Raw genomic sequence first — 17,174 nt, 5'->3', positions numbered from 1 at the left:
TTATAAATATAATTTGATTAAAAAGAAAAATTTTCTTTTAAATCCGTTTAAAAATATTTTATTTTTTTGGTAGAAACAAATTTTTCACTTTTTAGAAAATAAAAGAATAATTTAATGTAGGGGCACTTACCTTTTTCAAACACACTTTGCTCCCAAAGATAAGGCTTGTAAGCACCGACTTCATCTCTCGTTACTACGGAAACTTCGTATCGTGAAATTTTCCTTTTAATTTTCGGACTCACTCGAACTAATATAAATGTATGAAGAAAGTGTGATTTTATACAAGCTGGACTAAAACTGGTATTGTCTGCTTCCAAAAAAACAACGCACACAATATCGTTACCTATATGCCTCTTTCTTTGGAGCTAAAAAAGAAAAGAGAATTTTCCTTTTAATTTCAAATTTTTATTTTTGTTTATTATTTTATTAATTTTAAAATAAATTATTTTATAATTATAATTATTTGAATAATTTAATTTTTTTAAATCCACTTTAATACATATTCGATTAAAATGAATGTATCTCGTTCAATAAATTACAAATATTAATGAAAATTATGCAAAATTACAAGAGAAATATAGTTTGTTTGAAGAATAAAAGAATTTTACGACGTTCTATTTTTATTTTGCGTTAAATTGAAGAGAAAGTGACCCATATTTTTTATTCTGAAATCGGTTAATGTTTAATGATGCCGCAAAGCCCCTGAAGTGTCTCATGAATTTTACATGGAATAAAAAAAAATCACTTTTTCATAAAATCCCTATAAAATCGTTAAAAAATTAATATTTTTCAAATGCGAAAGTTACGTTTCTCTTGAGAAATATTTAGAAACTAAAATTGGAATTTATCACTATCGATGAAAAAGTTTCACGAGATGGAAAATTAAATCTTGGTAAAAAATGTAGGAAATATCATTCCGAATGTTTTTAGGTCAAAAATATTAGTGGGCCTAAGTTGGCCACCTTGCGTTTCTCAGAGATGGTGTACTGGACGAATCCATAATTTTGTGGTGTGATATATTGATAAACCATGATATAATTTATGGACCTAATTATAATCTAAGATTCTTCTACGCATTGTGAGGACAATAATATTGTTTACGACCAAAGAAATTTAATTTTTCTTCTTTTTCGAGAGCAGCTACAAGAGATAAATAATTAAAAATTTCTAAATGAGTGTGTGCGCTAGTTCCTTTATTTAATGTTGTAATAAGAGGTTCTGTTGATTTTTTAATTAAATTTTTTTTATTAGCGTAATAATTTGAAACTTGTAAAAATCTACAGTGGTCCTAAGTTGGCCACCTATTGTTTTTGTTTGTTTTTATTTATGTTTTGCTTCTTTTTTGTGTTTTTCATCACGAGAAAGACCGTAAAAGTGTAACGTAGGAATTAAACAAAGACAAAAAACAAAAAAAAAATGGTTTAAAAAACGTTAGAAAAGACATAGTACAAAAACGCCTGTCTCCACAGCCATCCACCGCTGCAAATAAATGAAATAAAATAATGCTTCATTTTCTGAACAAAAATAGTTCAATAATGCGTTTTTATTCTCCTAAATGTATCAAATTTGTGAAATTTCTTCGTAATTGAAAAGAATATGCATTTCTTACTTATACACAAGCGAAAAAAAGTGGTGGCCAACTTAGGACCGCTATTTCTGAATTGTCCAAAATGCAGCTTTTCACTATTTATTGTATTAAGACTACAAAAGCCATTCTAAAACGTTCTTAATACCTCAAAATTATAGCAAAACGATCTCTGAACACTAATATATACTTGCCGAAGTGATTAAATTTCATTTTGTTAATATTTTCGACCAGTTTGCTTAGGCGGCCAACTTAGGACCACTTTCCCCTATTAATTACACGAATTTAAAAAAAATATGAATTTAAATAGATATAATTCGTAAAATAATAATTTTGAAATAGTAATTTAAGTATTGAATTAAAAGAGGAAAATTGATAAGATTACCTTTTGAGAATCGTGTTTTTCATAGGGCAGTAGAGTTGAGACATGAAACATAATTTCAATTCCTCTCCAGTTGGTGTAAATGGAAAAAATTCCAGTTAAATCGTGAACAGTATCAAGGCCACCTTTGTACTTGTCAAATCCTTTGAGTCTGACCTTTTCGCCAAGTATGTGTAAAAATTCTTCAAATAAAAATGAGTTCTCATTGTTGTCAAGTATTTCTTCCTCGGTATATTGTCCCTCTTGAACATAAATGACTCCAACTTTTAATTCAGATTTGATGAACACTTGGTCAAGCTTTAGCAATTCTTCTGGAGTGTCAGGCAGTTGTCCCAAAGTCAATGGGGGATTAATGTTGACCTCTTTTCCTAAACTTCGAACCACTTCCTCTCGATTATATCTAAAAATTAAAGGAGTGAAAAAATGTGTAAATAGACAGAAAAAGTTGAGATTTGTACCGAATTTTATAATTTATTAAAATGAAATCAAATAAAATCTACGAAAATGAAAATTCTAATTAAATTAAATGGAACTCTAATTAATTAAAATATAGAAATGCTGCGATTTGTACTGAAGCGTATAATTAATTAAAATCAAGTTAAAACTAAATTCAAATCGAAAAAACTGAATTGTGTTTTATAATTTAATTTAAATTAAATTGAGATCAAATTTAATGATATAAAAAATTCGCTAAAATATAGAGAATTAAAAAAGCACAGAAAAAGAAAAATAGAGAAAACTGAATTTATCTAGACAGGTAAAAATGGAATTCGAAGAAAAAATGATCTCACCTATCAGCAAAAACACAACTCGCTGGTATGAGTCCGTGAACTGTGTAGCTGATGGCTCTAACGAGAATTCGAAATTGATCTCTGCCATTAATGGTTTCTTGCTTGATACTCAATATAACGGGTCCAAGATCCTCATCATTAGTAAAATAATTCCAATGTTCTGAGCCGTAAAAATATTTTTCGTACGTCTCTTGTTCGACTGACGTTAATTCAAAGCCAAGATTTTTCTCCCATTGCTCTTCGATTGTTGTTTTCTTCCTTGGAATATCATCCGTATCAACTTCATTCTCCTCGAATAGACAAAAATCCCTTCTCTGCTTAAATTGCTCCTGCTCACGTTCCTCAACCTGCTCGGGATCAGTTGCATCCCGATCGCTTTCACTTTCATCCCAAATTGTGTCCGATGTAATTTGTTGTCGCGAGCATTCAATCCAATAACCCGGTGTTGGTATTAAATTGTGAGGAAACTCTTGACAAAATTCATCTGCAGAACAAAAGAAATAAAATATTTTCTCATTAAAATTCTATTTTTATTTTAATGAGATTTTATTTTATTTACAAAAATTTTATAATTCTAATTTAAATTTCTTTGTGCTTTTTTTTTAAATAATATAGTTTTTTGAATAACTTTAATTGAACATTTTTTAAAATAATTAAATTAAACAAAGAATTTTTTTTAACTTTTTAAAATAATCGTGTCTGTTTTCTGTTACTAATTATAATGAAATATTTGATTTTTGAAGTTTATTAAAATTGATTTGAAAATAATTATTGAAATCCTCCGAAGAATTTTTTTATTAATGAAAATAATTTAAATCATCCAAAGAATTTTTTTTTATGAATATAATTGAATTTTTGCGAAGAATTTGTTTCAAATTTTTGAAAATAATTCAAATCCTCCGTAGAATTTTATTATTAATGAAAATAATTGAAATCTTCTAAAGAATTTTAATTTTTATGAAGATAATTGAATTCTTGCGAAGAATTTTATTAAAATTTTTGAAATTCTCCGAAGAATTTTATTATTTAGGAAAATAATTGAAATCTTCAAAAGAATTTTATTTTTTATGAAAATAATTGAATTTTTAGGAAGAATTTCAAAAAAAAATTTTTAAATAATTGAAATCTTCAAAAGAATTTTACTTCTTATGAAGATAATTGAATTTTTGGGAAGAATTTTATTAAAATTTTTGAAAATAATTGAAATTCTTTGAAAAATTTTATTGATAATAATTGAATTTTTGCAAAAATTAAAATTTTGTGAAAATATAAACAATAATAATTAATTATGCACTTAATAAGTGAATTTTTTAAATTTTGGTTCTGAAATTATTCAAAAATTTAACATTTGCTAGTTAACAAAATAAAAATAGAAAATAAAAAAAAAATAACAAACGAAAAAACAAAATTAAAGTAAATAATAAAATACAAATAAAAAGAGAAAAAAAAATTCCAAAAGAGAAATAAAATCGCATCATGAAAATGTTAATGGAAAATAATATTTGTTATTCTAAAATACCTCGATAAATACCTAAAAAATAAAAAATGGTAATTTAAAAAAGAAAATTCGTAATAAATAAAAAATCGTTTAAAAAATAAATAGAAGAATAGAATAAATATTGAAATACAAATATTGTGAAATAATCGAACTAATGAAAAGTTTTCTAATGAACAATAATAATAAAATAAGAGATCAGATAAAATTTCGCAAATACACCAAAGTCGTGTTAGTCACGTATTTCCAATAAATTAATATACAACAATTACGCAGAATTTAATTGTTTCTCGTCGTTGATGTAACCACATTCGAATCACTGTAAGGTAGAACACCAAGCTGTTTAAAGGCAGGGCTTGGTATTCGAACTTAGAGTGAATCGCTTGTGGCTGTTCCTTCTTCGGAATTTCCATATATCTCTCGGTAGATTTTCTCTCTTCAATTTTCCTCTTCCTCTCTCTCTCTGTCTCTCTCTCTTTTTGTGTCGCCTGATGGAAACAAGGCGGAGAAATTTTCTTGAGAAGAAAAAAAGACGAGTGAAGGAAAAAAAAGACAATGGTGTGTAGGAATCTTGAAACTGAAGTGAATGAACCACCTGTGGCTCAAGAATAAACGAGTGTGTTTATTCTTACGTTTGAAAATCACATAAGCGTGTGAAGAAAAATAATTAATTTTAAGTTTTCTGAAAGGAGAGTTCATAAGGGCAATTTTCACCTGAACAAGCCTGTGGTGGTAGAGGGAAGATGAGGGTTGTTGAAGATTTTCTTCTCGCAACTGCGCAGCCTAAACTTTGAGGCTTGAAGCTGCGCAATTGTTGCATAAAGTCTGAGCACTCCATCAGTGCGACGTCCGCAAAATGCAGGTCGCAGAGGATTTGATTCTTGAATCTGGAAAAAGAAAATTATTTATTTTATTATTTTATTTATTGTATTGTATTTTTTTATTTTTTATTCCTTTTATTTCTTTTATCATGATTTGCTACAAACATTTTATTTTGTATTTCCCTGACTTTTCCCTGATTTCCAGACTTTTTCCTGACTCATTTTGCCTTTTTCCCTGATTCAAACAATATTCTGATTCACTTTAAAAATTATTAGATACTGAAAAAAATGTTCTATTACATTTATTTACGAATTTCTCTAATTGTAAAATTATTTTGAAAACAATAATGATGACTGAGTGATAAAATCATTATTTTATATTATAAGAGAATATTATTACTGTCACTTCTTCAAAATTATTTTCATCAATTCAATTATTATTTTTCAGAATTTTTAACTAAAATTTTTCTTTAAATCAATTATTTTTAATAATTTTTTGAAAAAGTTTTTAAATAATTTTCAAATCAATTTCTTTAAAATTCAATTTTACACGAAATTTTGTTTATTTGGAAATTCTTCAATTAATTATATATTAGAAAATAAAGAAATGAAATAATTTTTAAAAAAATTCAGTAAAACTTTTTCAAAAAAATTAATTCTGCAGAATTTTTAAAAGTTAAAAGTATGAAAAATTCAAATTTTCAAAGATTTTAATTTAAAACATTTTCAAAATTAAATTATTTCTTAAAATTTACGCTGTAATGCTTTTAATGTTCAATTATTACCTAAAATTTTAACTGAAATCCTATCTTTAATCAATATTTATTAGAAAATTCTACGAGAATTAAATTATTTATTTATTTCTTTATTTTACAAATCAATTAAATAGAAAAATAAATAATTTATTGAATAATTGAATGTTTCTCAAAAATTGAATTCTCATGAAGAATTTCAGCAATAAATTGTTAAATTATTAAATTCTTTCGGGGAATTTAAAAAAAAATTTTAAGAATAAATGCAATTTTCTATCATTTTATTTAAAATTGTATAAAAAATAATTGAAATTCTGCGATAAGTTTTGTTATTTATGAAAATAATTAAATTCTTGCAATGAATTTTATTAAAAAATTGTGTGAAAAATTTTATTTGTGATAATAATTGAATTCCATAGAAAAAAATTATTATTTATGAAAATAATGAATTTCTTGTGAAGAATTTAATTCAAATTTTTTCAAATAATTGAATTTCTTAGAATTTTTTAAAACTTTTTGAAAATAATTAAATTCTGTGGAGAAATTTCATTAAAAAATTGAAAATAATTGAAATCTGAGGAAGAATTAAAAAAGAATTTTTTTTAAATAATTGAATTCCTGTGAAAATGTTTATTTTTGAAAAGAATTGAATTCTTGGGAAGAATTTTATTAAAATTTCTTAAATAATTGAATTGCTTCGAAGAATTTTATTTTTTATGAAAAGTAATTGAATTGTTTCGAAGAATTTTATTTTTTATGAAAAGTAATTGAATTGTTTCGAAGATTTTTACAAACATTTTTGACAATAATTGTATTCCTAGGAAGAATGATATATTTTACGAAAATAATTGTATTCTATGATCAATTTTATTATATAATTTTTCAAATTTATAAAGCATTTTATCAAAATTTTTTTAAATAATTGAATTTTCGAGAAAAATTTTATTATTATAAATATAAGAAAAATAAATACAATTCTTCCTCTACGAGGAAGCGAAATATGTAATGCAAAGAAAAAGAATTTTTAAAATTTAATTAATAAAAAAGTTAGCAAAAAAAAAAAAAAAAATACAAAAAAATGAGTAAAATAAAATGTTTATTAATTTTTATACCTTCGTGCTCGTTTTTGATTCGGTCCTGTAAGATTGAGGCCACAGCTGTTACATCTTAGGCACTCCTCGTGATAATGGTTGTTGTCATATAATGGGGACGGTTCTGAAAAAAATATTCAAATCAGTACAATAAAAAAATTTTTTTTCAGGTAAATTTACTTTTTAGATTAAAATTTTTCATACGTTAATCTACTGTAGGTATTTTATTCGTTTCTACGTTCATTTTACTTTCTTAAATAATTTTGTCTAAATTACTTTTTATTTTATTTATTATTATATTGAAATAATTTTTTTATAGACTTATTTTTATTTTATTTATTGAAATAGTTTTTAAAAATTATTTTTGTTTTCATTATTTATATATTTTATAAATAAATTCGAATTGCTAACAAATCAATTGTAGGTATAGTAAAAAGATAAAATATTTACGTTCATTTATTGTACCTATTTTATTAATTTATAGTATATTTTATTTAGTTTAATTGATTTTATTTATTTCATTTATTTTGTTTACTGAATTAGTTTTTTAAAACTATTTTTAGTTTATTTATTGAAATAGTTGTTTTTAAAATTATTTATGATTTCATTCACATTAATTACAAATTGCCAAGAAAAAGGCAATTTTAAAATTATTTTTCAATTTCTCCTTTGTTTTTTTAAAATAATTTTTCTCTCTCGTGAATAATTTATTGCGCTTTTGCAAAAAACAAAAATAAAATGAAATTTATGATTTCTATATTTGGGTGTGGCCTTAACGTCTGTCTCAGAAGGGCTGTAAAGAATTCCAGTGTACGTGCGTTCAGGAATTTTGATATGAAAGGGAGAAATGTCCTGACTATATGAAGTGTTTAGCCTCAAACGGATTAATTTGCAGCCTCTTCCAGCGTGCTTGAATAATTACACAAAACTATATGTATTTACTTATATATAATATTATTATTATTGTACTAAAATAATAAATTTCTTTTCTTTTTTCTTTAAATTTCTGCCTGAATTCGAAAAAAATAATTTCTATCAAGAAAAATATTTATAATGAAAAATTTAAAAAAGAAAGAAATAATTTTAATTGATTCCCCCGAAAGAAGAGAAGAAAAGAATTAAATAGAAAATAAAATATTTTTTCCCAGCTCATGGAAGAAAAATGAAATTTAAATCTTCAATTGTAATATGTATACATATATATATATTTTTTTCTTCAGATGATTCATGAATAGCATGAATAAATTTGAAAACGACTCCGATCCTTCAGAATGTGTGAACATTTATACTTGGATATAGGCGAAGAGAAGAAAAGGATGAGTAATCACGAGATTCATGGCAACTTGAGAAAAAAAACTCTTTTGCCCTCAAATTTTTTTTTTTTTTTTTTTTTTTTTTTGACATTGTCGAGGTTAATGGTGAAGATATAATCTTTTCATGCCTCGATGTCTAAGAGGTATCTAAAGATTATAAATTATATAAGAAATATTAAATTTCTTTAGTATATAAAAGCGCGATCCTTGAAAACGAGAGATAATGACAGGCGATATTTTCTACACAATTCATGAAAAAAGAAAACAAAAAAAAAAGTTTTTAAAAACAGAATTCAAACAATTTTCTATTTTAGAATATAAAAAAGTGCCTGAATTCCATAATTAATAGAAAATAAATTACATGGTGAATAAATAAATAATAAATTGAAATTAATTAACTAACTGGTCTTTTCACAATAAATCCATTTATTTACATGGCTATAAGTGAATTTAATAATTATTTATTTTTATAATTCCAAGAGAGGATTAAAATTGACAAGAAAATATATTTTCTATTAAGTTTTTCTTTATTGATTTTGTATGATTATAAAAGTAATTCAATATAATAGCGCCTCGAGAAATTGATAATAATGTAATAATAAAAATAATAATAACCCTTGCACCCAATAAAAATAATATAATTATTATATATTATTAATTATTAGTTACATATTTATCATTTCTAGTAACAAATTAATTAATTTTTGTAAATATTATTTTCATAACACTTAATAAAATAAAATCAAACCAAAGTAACCGTATATTTAGACCTTTTTCTTACAAAGAAAAAAAATTTTTTTTAAATTAGAAAATAGGAAAATAGTAATAGATAATAAGAATGATAATAAAAGGAATAACAATAATTATAACACTCAGATTGAAATTGTATAAAAAACTAGATGAAAGAAGTGAGGAAAAAAACAAGAGATCAAAATGTATAGCCCAGGCTGATTCGATAAACATTTTTCGATTAAAAGCCCATTAAATGCGCATTACTCGGGAGGATTAGAGTATTAACGCGATTAAATTTCGAATTCAATCTCTATTCAAGGCACATGGTAATTTAACCGAGACTTTTAAGTCTTTGGGATTTAAAGAAAAATTCTTTCCATCTAAGAAAGTAAATTAAGTCTGTTCTTCAGAATAAAAGTGCGGCCATTGTCAAGAAGTACATTCTGTTTTATTCGATTTTTTTAATTATAAGTAGTAAAAATATGTTTTTGTCAGACAAAAGTTCTTAAATTTTGAGAAATTCATATTTATCAGTAGTACAGATCAATTTTGGTCAGACTAGTCAAAAATTTTACTGTTTTATTTGATTTTTCTATTGTAAGTAGTAAAAGTATGTTTTTGTCAGACAGAACTTTATTTAGTTTCCAAACATACATTTTCATAAGTAGTGCAGATCAATTTTGGTCAGACAAGAACAAAATTTTACTGTTTTATTTGATTTTTCTATTACAAATAGTTAAAGTATGATTTTTTCAAACAAAACTCTATTTAATTTCCAAAAATACATATTTACAAGTAGTGCAGGTCAATTTTGATCAAACAATAGAAAAATTTTACTGCTTTTTTTTATTTTTCTAAAAGTTTCCATATTTTTATTTTCAGTAGTATAAGTAAACTATTTTGATAAGTCGAATTGGTTATTTTTCACTATATTCAAACGTAAGTGGTATATGTCAATTGCACGTCAGACAAAATCGTTTGGTCTGTTTAATTACGAACATTTCAGTCTATCAGTAGTCGAAATCAGTATTAGTCAGACAGAATTTCTCTGCATTCACTATGAAAATATTTTTTTCGATTCAATATAATGAATAACGGAAATTAAATAATACAATCACATATGTGATAAGGATAGTAATAAAAAAAGAAAATCAGTGTTTAATACTTTTCCCATCAGCACAAGAAAAGGGAATCATGAATATTTGATTTAAAAATGGGATGAAAAGCTTGAGAAAATACTTTGCCACGAAGAATTTATATTCTCTGCCCTTTGTAAAAAAGACATATGAAATTCGATAAGACTACATTATCATTTTAAACAGACCTTCTCTTCGGGAAAAACAACACCTTCTTTGATATACAAAGGCATATAGTTGATGGCAAATATGTACGATATAAACTTGAATTTATTTATTTATTCAGACTTTATAATTACTTTCAATTCTCTCTTTCTCTCAAACACTCTCTCTCTCTTGAAATAGAGTTCAGTTATCTATAAATTGAGAATCATATACTTTACTTTTATATTCATTTCTAGGTTCTCTTTACAAGGACGTCCCTCTATATTTAATATCTGCATTAAAAATTATTCTCTCTTTTAAAACAATTTAAAAAATAAATTTTTTATATTTTACAACAATAATAAAATCTTTTCCAATAAAAATTTTATTATTTTACATTATGTTTATATAGGTAATACATCTAAAAAGAAAATTTAAAATACAATAAAAAAAATTGTAAATAAAATAACCATTAAAAATTAAAATTAAAAATATTTTTCTTTTTTCTAATTATATTTTGTTGAAATTTTTGTATTTTTAAGGTCGCCTAAATTGAATACATTAAATAAGTAATAAAAGAAAAATTAAATCAAAATTTTCGGAAAATTGAATAAGTGAAAATTTTAATAAAAGAATGAATAAAATAAGAAAAATTGAAAACATAATTGTAGGAAAATTAAAATTACAAAGGGAAAATAGCAAAAACACAATTAAAATCTAAAATAAAATGTTCAATTCTCAAAGTTAAAAAAAATTAATAAAAAAAAAATTTTTCTATTTTTAATTTATTATAATTCAAAAAAATAAAATTGAAAGAAAAATTGCCAATTATATTTTAAAATGATATATTTTACATAAAATTTGGCAATTAAAATTGCAAATAAAATTCCGAATAAAATTTTAAAAAAACAATTAGTTATATGATTAAAATTCAAAACCCTACGAAAAATAAAATAAAAAAAACAATAAATATATTCAGAAAAATGTTAATTTTTCACACGGAGGCGAATTACACAATAATTTGGTTTTAAATTCGTTTTTTGTATAAATAACCTCTTATAAAAGAAGTATTAAAGCCGCATGAAAAATTCAGAATAGATTGAATAAAAAGTTTAAAAACATGCATGAAAATATTATTATTCATGGAATAAAAATCGCCACGCAGAATAAATGGACAATATTAAAAAAAACTTTTAAATCAAAAATAAAAAAAAATGAACCAATATTTTTAACATTTTACAAACTGACACTTTTAAAAATTACACTTTTACATGATGTATAAAATAAAATAAAAAAATAAAAAAAAGATTACGATTAAAAAAAATAAAGTATTCAGTATAATAAATACATTATGAGACTTTTAAAAAGAGTTCATTGAACAAAATATAAGCAAACGAAGACACTATAGTTTTTTGCGTGTATAATATACATATAGGCAAAACGTCGCGTGAGCATGAAACATGAATAATTATCAAAATGAAAAATAAAATAAAAAATTACACAGGGTATAATAAAATCCCCAGGGTTTGTAAGAGAAATGCAAAAAAAAAATGGTTTGAAAATATACGGTGAAATATGTTTTGATATAAATTCATTATTATTCTTTTTGTTCTCTCTCCATATTCTTATGAATATAATAATTTAATTATCTCCTCAAGAATATTAAATAGAAATAAAAAATTGATTAAATTTAACTCCCATGAATTGTTATAAATAAGAAAAAAATTTTACAAAACCATATAATTTTTAAAATATATTTTGCTTGTAAACAAAGAAAATTGTTTCAAAAAGAATATTTTTTTCGCAAATACATTTTCCTAATAATTAATAATTAATAATTGATAAAATAAAAATTATTTCGAAAATCAAATCTAATAAATATTGGGAAATAAAAATATAACAAAAATTTTTTTCAATCTTTTCGAGAAAATAAATATAAAAAGTGAGAAAAAGAAATAAATATCAATTCATCAATTCAAATTATTTAAAGTTGAGCAGAGAGAGAGAGAGAGAGAGAAAGAAAATAAAGCACAGAGCTATAATTTTTCTTTTCAATCAAGCTCCTATAATAATAAACTAAATTTAAACCGCGTACACAATTTTATTTTAAATATGTAAAAAACAAAAAAAATCTTTAATGATTTATTCTTCATAACTCTCGATCAACTTTTCAAAAAAAAAAAAGAAAAAAGAAAAAAAAATTGACATCGTATTTAAAATTGAATAAATAATATTTTTTCTCTCGATCTGTGTCGAGAAAAAGAAATAGATTTATCATGATTTCAGAGGAATTCGAGACGTGGAGAAATCTAAAAAGCAACTTTCTTTTAAAAGTCACATTTTTCTTTTCAATGCGTGTTATCTTTTGAGGTATTCAGTGTTTGTCAACGTTTGCGAATTTTTTTTCCCGAGAATCAGAGAGAGAGAGAAAATTAACAAGATGTCCAAATATCTTTATTCTTCTTTGACACTTTTGATCCTTTTGAATTTCTCTTTGAAATCTTTTGTATAAAAATTGTGATGATGATAAATAATAGTTGAAGTAGAAAAACGAAAAAATTTCTTCTGTATTTTTGATTATAAAAACTTAATCATTTTTTGGTTATTATAAAAATAAAGTAAAGAAACTAAATAATTTTTTACATTATTTACCGGAAACATTGATTTGATTCACTAAAATTGAGTATTAGTATAGTAAAATATAAATTTACTCAATTAAAATCGTATATAGTTTTTTTAAATTTCATAATCAGTAGTAAAGACCAGTAATAGTCAGACTACGTTACATTGAAAGTTCTTTTTTTGTACTTTAAGTATTAAAAGTAAATTAAGTCGAATGAGATATTTTTATTCAAATTTTTAATAGAAGAGAATAAAAATATGTTTCAGTCAGAGAAAAATCTTTTGAATTTTATAAAATTCTGATGTTAGTAGTAAAAGTCAATTTTAGTCAGACACGATCGTTTAATTTTCGATTATTTTACAATCAGTAGTAAATACAAAAATAGTCAGAAAAAATTATTCCAGTTAATTGAAATGAATTAATTATTCTAGTTAAATTGAAATTTTTTCTTTCTCTGTTGAGTATCAGTAGTAGAAGACAGTTTTAGTCAGACAAGATTACAAAAAATAGATAATATGACTAAAAAAATTTTTAGTTGAAAAATTAAATTTCCAAAACTATAAAATCAGTAGTATAGGTCAATGTAGCCAGACATAATAAGTAGCGAATATCAGTAATAGTCAGACACTATTATTCTAGTTAACAATGAAAATCTCCCTTTCTTGCAGTAGTAAGAGTAAATTAAGTCAGACAAGGCATTTTCTATTCATACCTTTCGAGCGTAAGTAGTAAAAGTCAATTTTAGTCGGACTGAATTGTTTAATTTTACAATATTCCAGAATCAGTAGAAAAGTTCATTAATAGTCAGACTTGATTATTCTACTTCACACTGAAAGTCTACCTTTTTTCCACTTTAAGTAGTAAAAGTAAATTAAGTCAGACACATTCAGTTTTCTATACTTTCGCGTGTCAGTAGTAAAAGTCAATTGTACTCAGACCGGTTTACCTTAACTGCTTGTAATTTTTATTAAAAGCGAATTTAAGGTTTACAGTTAAAAAAATTTTATTGATTTTCCATCAGTAGTAAAGGTCAATATTAATCAGACTCTCATTTTAAAATTTTTAATATTTTTTTTAACTCTTACTGTGAATGTATGTATAATAATCAAACAAAGCAATTTTATGTCTCTAAATTTAAGTATATTATTAGAGGTAAAAGTCAGTTTTCTTTTATAATTTTATTGCAAGTAGTATAAGTCTCGTTCAGTAAGACGTAATAAAGGCTTTTACGTCATTTCGAATGAAATGTATATTTAATAGATATAAAAATAATTTGAAACAAGTATCCAAATTTCAATATAAATATACACAACACTGGAGTATGCTAATAATAATATTGACAATAAATATTAACAATTAATTATATTTAAAATAGCATTCTGTTAAAATAATATGAATGACAATGATAAATGACCAAAAATAAACATAATTAAAGTTTATAATAATATTTAATAATATTAGACATATTATTACAATATATTATTAGTATTATTATTTATATAAATAATAACATTATTCGTAAGAATTCAATTATTTTTATAAATAGTACAATTATTTGCAAAAATTCAATTATATTCAAACAAAATTTTAATAACATTTCACGAATTAGGACAATTATTTTCTAAAATTTTACTAAATCCTTGGAAACAATTCAATTTTTTTTTAAATAGTAAAATTTTTGCAGAAATTTAATTATTTTCAACAAGAAAATTTCACTAAATTATTCAATTTTTTCTTTATTCAATATAAAATCTTTGCAAAAATTCAATTAGTTTCAAAAAAATTCCACGAGAGAATTCAATTTTTTTCTTTATTCGATATCAAATATTTCAAAACGAATTCAATTATTTTAAAAAATTTTTAAAAATCGTTTAGAAAGAATTCAATTTTATTTATAAATAGTGAAATTCTTCGCAAAAATTTAATTATTTTTAATACAATTTTAAAAAAATTTCATGAAAGAATTCATTTTTAAAAAATTTTTAATAATATTTTTCGAAAAAATTTAATTATTTTAAATACAATTTTAAAAACATTTCATAAAAGAATTCAATTATTTTTAATACAATCTTAAAAATATTTCATGAAAGAATTCAATTTTTTTTTAATTTTTTGATCAAATTTCACGAAAGAGTTCAATTATTTAAAAAAAATGTTTAAAAATCTTTTGAAACATTTCAATTATTTTTTTAAATAGTAAAATTTTGGCAAAAATTCAATTATTTTCTAAAATTTTAATAAATCGTTCGAAACAATTTAATTTAATTAAAAATTTTTCGAAAGAATTTGAATAGTTTTCTATATTTTAATAAAATTCCTTAAATGAATTAAATTATTATTTTTAAAAAATGTGATTAAATTCTGAGGAGAATTTATTTATTTACTAAAAATTTTAATTTTAAATAAATTGAAATAAATTCTTCAAAAGAATATAAAATTTGGATAAAATTCTTTGCAAGAATCCAATGATATTCAATATATTCATTTTAAAATTGAAAATATTTAAAGAGAAAATTTATTTATAAAGTTAGGAAACAAAAAAGCAAACAACTAACTGCAACTAACTTCAAACTGCGAACAGATTACCGAAATACAACGATTATTAATATAGATTATTATTATTATTATTATTATTATTATTATTATTATGGACAATAAAACTTTAGGAAAACATTTGAAAAAACGATTCGAAAAAATATCGAATAAATATTAATGATATCACTGTTTTTCTGCAGATATTAAATTGAGAGAAAAAAACGTATCAAAATAGTTGCAAAGCAACGTTTTGATACGTTTTTTTGTCTCAATTTGATATATATTTAGAAAAACTGCGATGGTGTATAAACTGTCAATAATTATTGAACTGAAAAGTATGACGTCTATTCTACATAAAGAGATATAAAATGAGGATTTGAAAAATCTTTGAACATTATAAAAATAGAAAATATACAGGAAGATTCAGGGTACCAGACGTTTAATACAATTTATCTCCAGACACCCCGGAGGTCTTTAATCATACCAAGGACGTTTACGAGCATTTTGCTGCTATTCTATCCAATCAAAACATTTCACTATATGTCAGCTTTCATGAGAATGAAAAAAAAACGGAAAGAAAGAATGAAATGCCTGAAAAATATCATTTCTCTCACTCTCTATCTTTCCCTCGGTCAATAATGCAATTTTTCCCGCTTGTACAAAAGCATAAATGGCTTTTTTAAAAATAATATACACATAAAAGAAATAAATATCTATTTTTTTTTTATTCTATGTTGTCTGTATTATATAAAAAAAGATACGAATTCTTATTATAGAAACTATGTAGGATAAGCAATGCGAAAAAAAACAACTGTGATGTATAAATAAAATGACCTATAAAAGAATAAAAAACTTGAAACAAAATAAAATTTTTTTTTTCAATCAACAGTTTGGAATTAATTTAACAGATTAGGTTTTTTTACTATATTTTTCAAAGGTAAAAAAATTTATTTTATAATTTTGTTTGTAGAATAAAAATATACAATAAATAATATTTGAAGCTAATTTAGTAGATTAAAATTCATTTTTTCTTCTATACTTTTTTTAAATAATTTTGATTTTATTTAATTTATGAAAAATATTAGAATTTTCTTTTTCTTTTACCATTTTTTTTCAAACAAAAAAAATTGAAACCTTTTGATTTTAATTCGAATAAAATTTAATAACAACTAAAAAACAATTTCCTTTCACGAGAAAAAGTTTTATTAATTTTCATATTAAAAGTTAATTTTACAATTTCTGTAATAACTTTTCATTTACTACAGAGCAAGTTTGTTTTATAATTTTAATTTTTAATTACAAAACAATAAAAAATTGTTTTTTAAACTTATTCGTTTGAAAAATAGCAAATGTTCCCTTTTTCTGATTCTCCTTTTACTTCAAAAAATAATCCTTTTCTAATGAAATAGTTTTTCTGTAAAAAAACATTTCCTTATTATTTTTATTTACAGAAATTTAAACTTATTTGTAGAAATTAAGTATTCATCAAATTTTGAACGAATATTTTCTTTTACTTTGTGTTTTTGTGCAAAAAAATTATTTTTTACATTAAAAAAATTAATTTCCCAACTAAAAAAATGATGCATTTTAATTATTAATAAATAATTCAATTTTAATTTATTTAATAATTTTGGAAAATATTTTAAGAAGAAAAATAGAAATAAATATAGAAATAAATTTTACTTTTTTTACTATTTTATTTTCCAATTTTCAACAATAATCTTTATGATCTTTATTAGGCAAAAAAATGTATTAATTTAAATTTTATTAGAAA

General features: G+C 22.8%; 1 protein-coding gene across 3 annotated transcripts in view; it reads right to left on the bottom strand.

Annotated features, from left to right (window-relative positions):
- Nucleotides 1-17,174, bottom strand: part of LOC122508241 — a 143,723-nt gene that overhangs the window by 3,820 nt on the left and 122,729 nt on the right. For all 3 annotated transcript variants that reach the window (XM_043621480.1, XM_043621481.1, XM_043621482.1), the window contains 5 exons: nucleotides 6,939-7,041; nucleotides 4,968-5,140; nucleotides 2,759-3,242; nucleotides 1,971-2,367; nucleotides 131-365 (listed from right to left, as the gene is read on the bottom strand). In XM_043621480.1, coding sequence (XP_043477415.1) covers nucleotides 131-365; nucleotides 1,971-2,367; nucleotides 2,759-3,242; nucleotides 4,968-5,140; nucleotides 6,939-7,041 — 1,392 coding nt within the window. The remainder of the gene's footprint in view (nucleotides 1-130; nucleotides 366-1,970; nucleotides 2,368-2,758; nucleotides 3,243-4,967; nucleotides 5,141-6,938; nucleotides 7,042-17,174) is intronic.

This window comes from Leptopilina heterotoma, unplaced genomic scaffold (assembly GCF_015476425.1).
Source record: "Leptopilina heterotoma isolate Lh14 unplaced genomic scaffold, ASM1547642v1 Lhet_53, whole genome shotgun sequence".
Classification (NCBI taxonomy): domain Eukaryota; kingdom Metazoa; phylum Arthropoda; class Insecta; order Hymenoptera; family Figitidae; genus Leptopilina; species Leptopilina heterotoma.
Note: the sequence above shows the minus strand (reverse complement) of the source record. Positions and strands in the feature narration are given on the sequence as shown.